Source organism: Puntigrus tetrazona, chromosome 18 (assembly GCF_018831695.1).
Source record: "Puntigrus tetrazona isolate hp1 chromosome 18, ASM1883169v1, whole genome shotgun sequence".
NCBI lineage: Eukaryota > Metazoa > Chordata > Actinopteri > Cypriniformes > Cyprinidae > Puntigrus > Puntigrus tetrazona.
In genome coordinates this window covers 7,887,012-7,899,157 of record NC_056716.1, presented here as the reverse complement: position 1 = coordinate 7,899,157, position 12,146 = coordinate 7,887,012, and the positions used below count along the sequence as shown (strand labels likewise).

Sequence of the window (12,146 nt, the reverse complement as noted above, 5' to 3'; positions counted from 1 at the left end):
CATAACTGTAAAATAAAGAAAATGTCATTATGTGTGTGCGTGATGTGTATTGCAATCGTGTGGCCAGACCACATCTCTTGTGAATCAACAGGTGAATGCACTTTGACTACATTACAGTTCCCATCACTTCGCCAAATGGTTTTTATTATTTCAAAAGTCTTACAACCATTGATATATATGATATATATGATAAAAACAAAACCTCATTTCCATGTTTAGCCACAAAATTATATATGTACATGTATATGTTAAAATGTATTATGAAACCACATACTCTATCTTTCCTGCTCTATTTTCCTCAGAGATGCACACGCATTAACAAGCATGCTAATGTTGCTAGCGCTACTCTGACAATTGTATCTGTAACATCAACTTGAAAACAACTTGACTTCTCACAAGCGAGGTAACAACAGTGCTGTTAGTGAAAAGGGAACTTAAAGTTTCACTATTAGCCAAAGAGTTTTGAGAGATGCATAGACTCTGAGGTAATTCACATGCAAGGCCTCTGCTGGCCAAATGGGTGCCCTAAGCGGAGTAGTATTGTGGTGCCCCCTTCCTCAAAAAAAACAAAAAAACAAACTACTATAATGGGTCAAAATCGGCCTATGGCTAGGATTTTATGATTGATTTTATGGTTTCAAGCATTCAGAAATCACATAAAATAAAATTAAGCATTTTTAGTATGATAAAACCCATGGCTAATTTTGGTAAGGGTTGTCACGTCCACATTTTGATGAAGAAATTAAATAGGCTGTAGCATTTCTATTGCAAAAATTGGATATTTGAGTTTAATATTTGGTCTATAGCTACTAGCAAAGATTTGATCGTAAATTTACCAACAGCAATTATCAGCCCTTTGCAGGCATTTGTAATAATGTAAATTTGTTTATTTTGTATTACATTATGTATTTTAACACTGTTATTTATTGAAACTGTAATAAAATTTAGCCTACCATATATTACCTAGTTGTTTTTATATAATAATTTATACAAAAAAGTAAACTGTTCAAGCCTCCATGAATCCTATTTACAATAAGGTTTTAAGTATAAAAAACGGAGGTGTGGCATACTGTTAGATTAGCCTTTAGGGTTAGCCTTTAGCCTAGCACGAACACGTGCCCGCTTGCAGCGCTTCTGCTTCCTTGAGCACCACTTCCGGCGTCCTTTCTCCCAGTCGCCGACATCAGATGACGCCGAGGACTGGGGGCCTGGTCTTTGTAGCCGAAGTTGCAGCGTGACTTCTGTGCACACATGCACACAGCTGCGTCTGGTGGCCATGTACATGGAAAAGTCAGGCTAAAAACGTAAAAAGCACAATTTCTGGATCCGGAGAGGGCGCTGCATGCTACTGCCACACTGCCATCTTGGATTACCACAGAGATGTTCAGTGGTTTAAAGCTCTTCTATAGGGATGAATGAATGCTGAAGTTGTGAGGGAGTGCTTTATCAATGTTCGTCAGATCACACACAGCTGTGTGATGGAATATAAACCTTGAAACAGAAAATGCTACTCTCCCCTCATTTCCTGCATTGTTGGGCATTTTTTCAGCATGGCAATGAAGTTATTCATTCTCCCAAGGTAAAAATCCTTCAGTGGACATGTATTACACTTAATCTCAATGGTCTTGAGCAGCTGTGGAGATGAGCTGAGCAAAACTTCCTATTAAAGACCAGAGCATCAAGCATCCTCCAGGAGTTAAACAGCACAGATGTGAAATGTGTCATGGATTGTACTCTCAGTGGCAGGAAGCATTTACTTAAAGTTCTGAAAGACATACTAAGTACTAAAATATTATCAATTTGCTGAATTAAATCTAGGGTGTACTCATATTTAAAATCCTTCATTTAAATAAAATTGGCTAATTTACTTATCTTACAGAAAATTCTGGCATATATTTTGTTGTATTTATTAAGTATATGTTTAATACATTTCAATTTTACAATCTATCCATGAATTATATTAGTGTTCAAATAATTATATTACAAAATTATATTATTACGAAAATCCATATTTTATATTTATTCAGAGGGGGTGTGCTCATTTATGCTTTGCACTGTATACTGACTCCAAGCTTATGAATGGTTATAGTGTATACATGCTGATTTTTAAATATTTCTATTTATCAAAGAATCCTAAAAAAATCGACTTAACTCTTTTTAATATTAATGATGATGATAATAATAATAATAATAATAATAATAATAATAATAATAATAATAATAATGCTTTGAGCAGCAGATCAGAATATTAGAATGATTTTTGAAAGATCATGTGACACTGAATAAAGACGCTAAAAAATTTGCTTTGGTCACCAAAATAAGTTGCATTGTAAAGTTTAAAATACAAATCCGTTATTTGCAATACTAAAAAATATTTCAAATTTTTACCGTTTTTCTGTACTTTGAATCAAATGAATGAAGCCTTGATGAGGACAAGGCCCCTTTATTTTATGATAGTGTTTATTTTTAACAATAAATAAATTATTAACAATCACAGGGTAGGTACACTTAGTGCCCCTTTTTTGGTTTGGGCCACTGCTCATTAAAATGTCTGTGCACTGAATTGGGGGCATTGTGGAAAAAGGAATTATATAATTATATATAATATATAATAAAAGGTATACTATATATATATATATAGGTAAAAGTATATATATATATATATATATATATATATATATATATATATATATATATATATATATATATATATATAAAGGTAAATATAACATTTTAGACATCATTTAGTTTTTGCTTAGCCAAATCAATTCCAAACACAGCCACAGCTACGTTGTACATTTTATGATATCCTCCGACCTCAGTCATAAAGTGAACAGGTGTCATGCCTCAGATTGAAAGGCTTCAAATCTCAGGAAAAACAATGTCAACAGTCACGTTTCTTACAATTAGGCATTGGGCAAAACAAGTAACTACTGAGATCTGTCTGTCAATCATATAATGCAAGTCAATAGGCACACAATCTTAAAAAAGCATGCACAGACATGCTAATTTAACTCAGAATGAATCACAGAGAACTGCCACCTGTGCACTGGTGGTCAGCAGATAAACGTCAATTTTTTTTTTTTTAGTGAACTATTCCTTTAAATCATCTAAAAGCGCACACATGTATGTAAGGGAAATCTAAATATTCTAAATCTAATCTAAATTCTACCAATTTCCATTTTAAGATCTTGGTATTTATAAAAAATCTGCATATAGCCCTGCTTATTTTCCAAGTATATCTATATCAATCAACAGGGCAAAGTCGTGTTCAAGTTGGTGAGAAATAGTGGGAAACTAACCCCTGGCGTTTCGCAAAAATCATGATTGAGTGCTTTCTAGTATAGAGCTGGAATTTGCTGTCTAATTTGCTCCTGAGCAAGCGAAAAAACTGCCGAATAAAGAATGGCTCATATACTATAGGAATTCCTTGGTAGATATGTGATCATCTCAGTCAGCTGATGCAAGTTGAACTCACAAGACCTGCCAAAACTAACTTTTTAAAAGTTTACTACATAAGGCATTAATGGGAAACTTACTATACTATAAAACAAATAACTTGACTTTTTCATTTCTTTCTAAGGGAAAAATTAAAAGCAACTGATCATAATTTAAAACAATATTTGTAGCAGACAATTACAAGTACATAAGCTAGAGCAATCCAAACCTGCTGCCACATTCTGGGCCATCTGCATAGGCTTAGTCACATCTGCTTAGTCACACTGGCTGGAAGTCCTGTTTTGTAATGAAAATCTTGAATGAGAAGCTGTTGACTGTGATCAGTTGGTGGTTTGGCAGGGATCCTAAGGAGTTCTGTCTCCATAGATTTGACCTGAATCTAATGTTCCTATGTTAAAGGTATACACATATTTTAGCTGAAATGTTTGGGTTTTCAGGTTGAAATAACAGATGTGAGTAAGATATACATGCCACAATTCCTGGTATTGTACATTGTTATTTTTTTTTTATATATAAGTTGTAAATTAACAACAAAGGCACGTCGAAAAATTATATTTCTGATTTTATGCACGCAAACAGGCAACATAAAAACATTTTTTGGCAGCCAGTTATTTCAAATCTTAAATATCTAGAAATGGAACTGCTGAAGACTGTGGCTGTATTAGAGAATAACTCGTAAAACAGGTTTTGTGGCAAGCCTAATCTAGTAAAGGCAGTCTGCCTGGAAAGTAACCGGATGTCTGTCCTCCCACTCTTTTCCAGCACAAACTCTGAGCAGGGCTGTGTGCCAGGGAATTCCCACCATGTTTCTCAAGACAAACATAGCTTCACTAGACTGTTAAATGTATTACAAGCTCGGATGCTGTGTTTGTAGTGACTGCTTTTTTTTCTGTGGAAAATAACTTGCTGATGATAGGTGGATGATGTGGGGGTATGATTACTAAGGCCAAGATCAGGTTTTTTATTAAAACACAGCAGTGCCATTCCCAGAAGACAACCCCTGATGGGATTCCTAGGAAAATTCTTACACCATTAAGTTACATTTAGTGGTGGGTGTATGATTCTGGTTTGGTCAAAGAATATTTATTTGACATTGGCTCAGAGTGCTGTGATCAAGAGTGAAACTGATTTCTATTAGTTTCCAGAAAAGCCTATAATAGCATCCAGCATGTGATTGCATGGGGCTCTCCTTTTAACGAGCGAATTAAACCTAGTCACTCAACGTTTGAGCTTTTAATTATGTGGAGAAGGTGTTTCTAAGTTACTAAGATCTCTGCAGTACAACAGAGAATGGCTTCTGACGACACATTTTCAGTTAAACATAGCAAAGTATAGCATAAAGAACTGCATAAAAATGGCATAAAATGTTATGATTTCTTGCTGTCTCTCCATCACACCATGCACAGCAACTGAAACTACACTAAGTTCTGTTGTTTCTGTGTCATACTACAACCTTTCATTCGTACTGGTTCTGATCATGGAGAAGGTTATATAAATGCTTGCTTGAATGGAAATACATGCTTTCTCTCTCTCTCTCTTTTTAGTACCGGACATGGTTGCAGACCAGCTACAGACCCAGCCCTTTTAAAGACCTGGAACAAGTCGAAGCTTTACTGAGTTTATACACAGAACAGGGAGACAAAACGATCCAGAGTGGATGATTTACAGTGCATCGGGCAGCATAAGATCAAAGAGACCCTGATTTCAGTTTCTGTTTTCCACCTACTTTAACCCTAGCTGGACAGTAATGACATGTGAGGCAATCTGACATATGTATTTCACATAAAATAGTCATGCTAATGTGAGAACTCTTGAGTTAATCTTGAAAATCAAAGTGATTAACCATTTCATAATTTTCATTAATTCCCTTAAACAGCTTGAATCAGTTAACAACAATGAGAACAACTCAAGCTGTCAAAATACATTGTGCATTTGGATCTTTTAGCTTTGGCAGTAATGGAATATACTGTATAATTTATCAGTAAAAAAAATACACTACAACAATAAAGTAGCCTTTCTGAATGCAATACCTGGACTGTTATTTAATTTTTTTCTGTCTTGTACCACTGTTCTCTCTAAGGCTGGGTACACACCACAAGATAATCGGGCCGATTTTGAGCCGATTTCTCGCCTTCTGACAATTCTAGGTAACGTCCCGATTATCTTTGTGGCTCTAAAGATTATCTCATCAGATTTTCCTGTGGTGTGATTTGTGTAAAGAATGACTGAATTTGCTCAGTAGAACATTGCAAGCACCCAACCGATTTCCCTGAGCGGGAAGTCCTGATGTTTTCGGTGGAGCCTCGAGAAGAAACGCGTGTAAAATCTGGAGATTATTACATCTCTGAGTTTAAAAACAAGATACAATAAAAAAGACATTTACTAAAAAATAAATAAAGTGATATAAAAACAGCCTACGCCTACAGCCTCGGTCAGTTTTGATGTCATGGCGGGTCGCCACACATAAATTAATGTATCGGAAACTCATCTCACGGCACAAATCTGAGACAACTTTATTACTACCATTGGCTGCTTTTGTAGCCGGCGGCAGTAACCAGACCTCCAAACAAACACAGACTGAAAGGTCATTTAGGCCAGGCGCGTATACCAATAAAATCGTCTACAGGAGCAAAACGATTAAATCTAGGATTGTTTGTGGTATTTAAAAAAATCTGTTTGCAGCAAATACTAGGAGAATCTTCGCAGATAATTTTCCCTCAAATTTTAAACAAACCGCATCACAGAGCGCCTCATGTGATCTCGCGCAGCAGGTTCATCATGATCGTTTAGCGATGTTTAGCAAGTATGCTTGCATCTTTCTAAACTGAGGTCATTTCACTCCAGCGCTTCTCTTTCTTCTTACGGTTTTCAACATTATTATCAGTCCATTAATTAGAGAGTCCTGTTATGAAACTGTTTCTACTATCCAACAGAGCGTTACAGTAGCTGTTTTCCGGTCGCGCATTGGCTATTGTAAAAATGACTGACGTATTCATATAGCCGTCATCGTCTCGATTTAAATCCTAAATATCAAACATGTTCGATATGATCATCGGGGTGAGGTCCAAAGTTTAATCGGTGAACGCCTCACATTACCATAACACATCACCCGGGACCGATCTTGTTGCTCGAAAAATGTTTTGCTTCGATTCTCGTCAGGGGAAAATCGGGCTAAAATCTTATAGTGTGCTTCAGGCTTAAAGCAATTAAGGAATTACAATGGGACAATTATACCACAGCTAATATTTGCCTATTACTGTTTAATGCAGCTTTTGTTCCTTTTCACACTTCTCACAGTATCTATAATAATTTGCAAACCATACACATTAAGCAACATAGTGGATATCGCAGTGATTTTAATGATCAAAGACCAGGTTGTAAATACATTCTATATGGAGATGTTATTGCCCACCCCTACTTCACACTTATTGAACCAGTAAGAATGACTTGTTCTGATTTGAGTCGTGTCATGCTCAACTTCCTCTCACGTTGTCTTAAAGAGAGAACTCCTTCACGATGACCACTACCTGTGCTCATATCCTCAAAAAACACCACCAGCATGCAACCTTACCTTTCCAAGATCCGCTTTTTATGGTTTCCGCATGATCTTTAAACTTCCTGACAGGTTAGACGTGGCTGTGACATGGGACGTTAACCATTTCAGAACATGGCATTATTTCAGCATTCATTCTTAAATGTATATATATATATATATATATATATATATATATATATATATATATATATATATATATATATATATATATATATATATATTTAGAAATAATTTTACATACAAACACACACACACACACACACACACACACACACACACACACACACATATATATATATACATATGTGTGTGTGTGTGTGTGTGTGTGTGTATCTAATTACAAATAATGTTAATTGCATTCCCGTAAGATAAAATAAACTGTTTTATGATATAATTATTAATTTTACAGTTTTATGTACAGCATATCTGAATAAGATATATTTCATTTATCGCACGACCCCATTTGTGGGATATTTAAGAGAGTTTAATGAATTGGGTTCAGACAGTATGAAAGTCCCTTTCCCCTCTTCCCTGCAGATCAACTCACACACCTCCAGAGCTTCGTAGAGATTTCTTGTAAATGCCCCCGCTTCTTAGAATCTAATTTACATATTCATACGTCGCCAGCTCTAGCGCACAGTGATTGGACGGTTGGGCGTTGCGCTGGCCAATCCCCTGTCGTGACATTCTATGTTCCTCACTTAAGCGGGTGTCTTTTATAAATAAAGCGGCGTGGATGGTTGAGAATGTAAATTATACAGTCAACCATCAACACGCTGTAACGACGAAAATATGAATCCGGGTGGTCGCAGGCTGAAACAATGGCTTATAGAACAGATCAATAGTAACATCTATAATGGACTGCTGTGGGAGGATGAGAACCGCACTATGTTCAGAATACCCTGAAACATGCTGGAAAACAAGACTACAACCAGGAGGTGGATGCGTCCATCTTCAAAGTAAGCATTATTTTATTATAATTTATAATTTAGTCTATATAAAATGCTGCTGCTGCTGCTGCTACTGTTAACTTACTATAATTACTACTACTACTGATATTTTGTCACACTGATACAAATATGTACTTTTGTAATACGTAGATAATAATCTGGTTATTTAGATTTATTTAGACAATGGCAATTGGTACGCAAAAGTTCTTGCCACAGTTTTACATTTCTGGCTTTCACGCTCATGCAAACTTATTTTTACAGTAACTGGTATAATAAATATTAGCACTCGTCATTTAATTAGTAATTGTTTAGTTATCATTTTTAATTAAAATATGACTAAAGTAAAATTATTATAATTATGCTACAATTTATTACTAAATCATTTTTTATCTAAATGATATTGTATATTGTTTCATTAATAATGTCCTGCAACTGTTTGTCTATTCTAAAATACAAATAAATATCTGCTTCATTCAGCCCCTCAGTTACTTTACAAGTCTATTTTTTGAAAGCAATTGAGATGTTGTGGTGATATCTGACTAAGCATGTGTTTTCACAGGCGTGGGCGATATTTAAAGGGAAGTTTAAGGAGGGGGATAAAGCTGAACCAGCAACATGGAAGACTAGATTGCGCTGTGCACTCAACAAGAGCCCAGATTTTGAGGAAGTTACTGACCGATCCCAGCTTGACATCTCAGAGCCTTACAAAGTGTATCGGATTGTGCCAGAGGAGGAACAGAAGTGTACGTTTGTGCTTTTTTTTTTTTTTTTTGCTTTTCCAAGAAACATTAGAAATAGCACAGAGGCAAATTCTGGTGCAGATATGCATTAATAGAAGTTAAGTGACTACAGAAGGATTTGATATTTAACTAATTATTATGTACGTTATATTATATATATCTTTACAAGTTAAATGCATTTATTATATTTTATTTTGTAGTGGGTAAAGCCTCTGGCTGCATCACTGATACTGAAAAGGGCTGCTCACCAAGCCTGGATGAACTTCTTAAAGAGGTATTGCCATTTATCCACATGTTAAGGATTAGTTCATCTAAAAATGTCTTTTCAACACAAGTTAAGATATTTTTAAAGCAATCTGACAGCTCTCTGACACTCCATATACAGCAAAGATAATACTATGATCAAAACGCAGTAACCTAGGACATTAATAGAATAGTCTATGTGACATTAAGAGTTCACCCTTAATTTTTACAAAGCTATGAGAATGATTTTGTGCACAAAGAGAACAATAATAGCATAGTTTATTGAGCAACTCTTCTCTCAGAATTACTGTTGTCGTCGTTTTCTTTGCTCAGTATTTTAATAGATTTGTCAAATTGAATTCCAAAGATGTCTGAGGGTAATTAATTAATGATAGAATTTTCTTTTTTGAGCAAAATCCGTTTACCCGTTCAGTTTTCCCTTAGAACGGTTAATGATTAAGGTATTACAGGGCGAATAAATATATTTAGTGTGGATTGTGGCAATAACTGACTCGTGACTTTCTACATAATCTGTACATGCAGTCTCCAAATGATGAATACCTGGGCATCCTGAAGCGTAGTCATTCTCCCCTTGATGAAGGCAGTAACATGCCTTCAGTGCAGGAATGGTGGCACCAAGGATCTCACAATGGTACAATTGTTTGTAACTTTTAATATTTCAGTAATATTTAAGATCAAGTAATTTTAACATGAATACTTTCTTGGTTTCTAAAACGTGTGAAAATCACTTTTTCAAAATGATACATGGAAAACAGAGAAATAATTTGGCTGCAAATTTATGCGCTACATAGCCATTACAAGATTGACTAACTTCCGTCAGAGTTGCTGACTTAGTGTGTTGTGTTGTTCTTTCTTTCTTTCTTTCTTTCTTTCTTTCTTTCTTTCTTTCTTTCTTTCTTTCTTTCTTTCTTTCTGCCTTCTTGTAGTGGTAGGTACTAATATTTTGTTTTATATATATTCACAGCTGCCGTTGTTCATCAAGATCCTGCGGGTACATTTAATGCTGGTACGTTATTTCTGTTGTGTATGAGATGTAGATTCTGTTGTGTCATATTAGAACATTTGTTCAGGGCTTTTTATTTTCTTTTTTTAATTACAGATTTACATTTGTGTTGTTTAGATTAGATTCAGTAAAAAGTATCATTGTGCAGAGTACAGAGTCAAATGCAGAGACAGAAAGCATCTAACATCTAGTTAGCATCTAGACGGAAGTGCAAATGACTGTAAATGCTTTGATTAATGAGTAGTATCACTTTTGCGTTCTCCCTGTCTTCAGCATTCTCTCAGATGATGATTTCTTTCTACTATGGCGGTCGGCTGGTGGGTAGCACAGTTACCACTCATCCAGAGGGCTGCCGTATCTCCCCCTGCCAGCCCCCTCTGGCTGGTAGCTTCTTGTATGGACCAGACAGTCTTCAGAATATCCGCTTCCCATCTGCTGATCTCATTGAGAACGAGCGTCAGCGCCACATCACCCTTAAACTTTTCAGCCATTTGGAGCGTGGTGTACTGCTGCGTGCTAACAGAGAGGGCATTTTTATCAAGCGCCTGTGCCAGAGCAGAGTGTTCTGGAGTGGCCAGGACCCTCAGTATAACCCCAACCCCTGTAAACTGGAGCGAGATGCTGTGGTGAAAATCTTTGACACTGCCAGGTTCCTGCAAGGTAAACAAACATCTTCCCAAATGTATTATAACTCCAGACTTTTTTGTAAATGTCTGTTTCAGTACTGCTGAAATACAGTTCACAATTTACTATATAAAAAAAAATTGTAATTACAAGTGAATGTTGTAATTTTGAATAATAAAAATATTTTAAACAAAACAATTTACTATATAAAATCAATATATAAGGTACTTAAAGGTCATTAATAATATGATCATTATCAGTTTATTTTTATTCAACATTTTTTTAAATGCAATTGACCTGATTCATTAGTTATGTACAAATTGGATCAATGGATATTTCAATGGATAAGACAAATCACTTTTTTTCTTCAGTGCTGCAGTTATATCAGGAGGGTCATTATCAGTCTCTGGAGCCCACTGTCACACTCTGTTTTGGGGAAGAGTTTAATGATTTCAGCACTGTCAAGAGCAAATTAATCATTGTACAGGTAATTATTATAAAAATACTTAATATTCACAATAGACTGTTAGTTGTATACATTGACATTAAATTGTTAGTTGTACAAATTGACAGATTTTTACATTACTGCATTAACTAAATAAACCTTGTAAACAGTAAAAATTTTGACTTTCTTAATATGAATTAAATGTGTTAGTTTACTAATAGACAGTAAAAGTACCTTTTTTACTGCAAATTCTTTTCATTTAAAACATGAAACACTGCAGTGACCTAATGTTTTATCTTAAAAGATCACAGCATTGAACTGCCAGCAGTTTGTGGATGCAGTGACCGCCCGGCGATCCCAGTACAGCAGCGGGAATCTGGAAATCTCAGATGAAATGGCCGGTGATCAGATGGCTCGAATATATCAGGATCTATGCAGCTACCCAGTTCCCCAACGAGCTTCCTGTTTCAGGGACAACCTGCCGATTCCAGTCTGAGGCAGATATCTAAGCCAGCTCAAAGAATGAGTTCGTTTTGTTGAACAAAAAGTGATGCCTTTAAAATCTTATTACATAAAAAAATGATTGACTTCTGTCTTTATAGTATCCTGTTTTCTCAGGGCAGAAAATAGTATCTTATAGAAGGTTTGCAATGTTCTCAGGGATGATGTGCTCGCTTGTACTCAAGGAAATTTTATTTCTTTGTCTTTGTTTATATTCTAGTGTTTCCAGAAGATTTTTGGCCAAAACATTGAACTTTATCTTTCTTTTTTATTCACTGTAAAGTTGATAGGTTTTACTATCTGTATTATTTTTTTTTTTTTTTTATACTTTTTAAGAAATGTAATCCTTAATTGGATATATATATATATATATATATATATATATATATATATATATATATATATATGAATAATTAATTAAGAAATTTAAAATAAGTGAGTAGTCTGGTTTGGATTTTTATGTTCTGAGACCAACAATATGATGGGCCATTGTACAGAACTGGTTTGTCTCAAATCTTAAAGCACATTTAAAAATGATTAAGATATTTAACATTTTGATGTTTACTAAGAACCTTCTATTAGTAAGCTATATATATATATAAAG

At 35.1% G+C, this 12,146-nt stretch overlaps 2 protein-coding genes across 4 annotated transcripts in view; both read left to right on the top strand.

The window, feature by feature from the left end:
- The window catches only part of dusp22a (dual specificity phosphatase 22a), a 90,049-nt gene extending 84,563 nt beyond the window's left edge, over positions 1 to 5,486 (top strand). For all 3 annotated transcript variants that reach the window (XM_043265018.1, XM_043265019.1, XM_043265017.1), the window contains one exon: positions 5,004 to 5,486. In XM_043265018.1, coding sequence (XP_043120953.1) covers positions 5,004 to 5,120 — 117 coding nt within the window. In that variant the 3' untranslated portion in view covers positions 5,121 to 5,486. The remainder of the gene's footprint in view (positions 1 to 5,003) is intronic.
- A 2,251-nt stretch (positions 5,487 to 7,737) lies between these two features.
- Positions 7,738 to 11,866, top strand: irf8 (interferon regulatory factor 8). The gene is given in 9 exon segments (XM_043263908.1): positions 7,738 to 7,916; positions 7,919 to 7,974; positions 8,525 to 8,708; positions 8,906 to 8,979; positions 9,492 to 9,600; positions 9,934 to 9,975; positions 10,246 to 10,632; positions 10,968 to 11,083; positions 11,346 to 11,866. Coding segments are annotated over 9 exon segments (1,269 nt in total). The 5' UTR covers positions 7,738 to 7,807; the 3' UTR covers positions 11,538 to 11,866.
- The last annotated feature ends 280 nt before the right edge of the window (positions 11,867 to 12,146 follow it).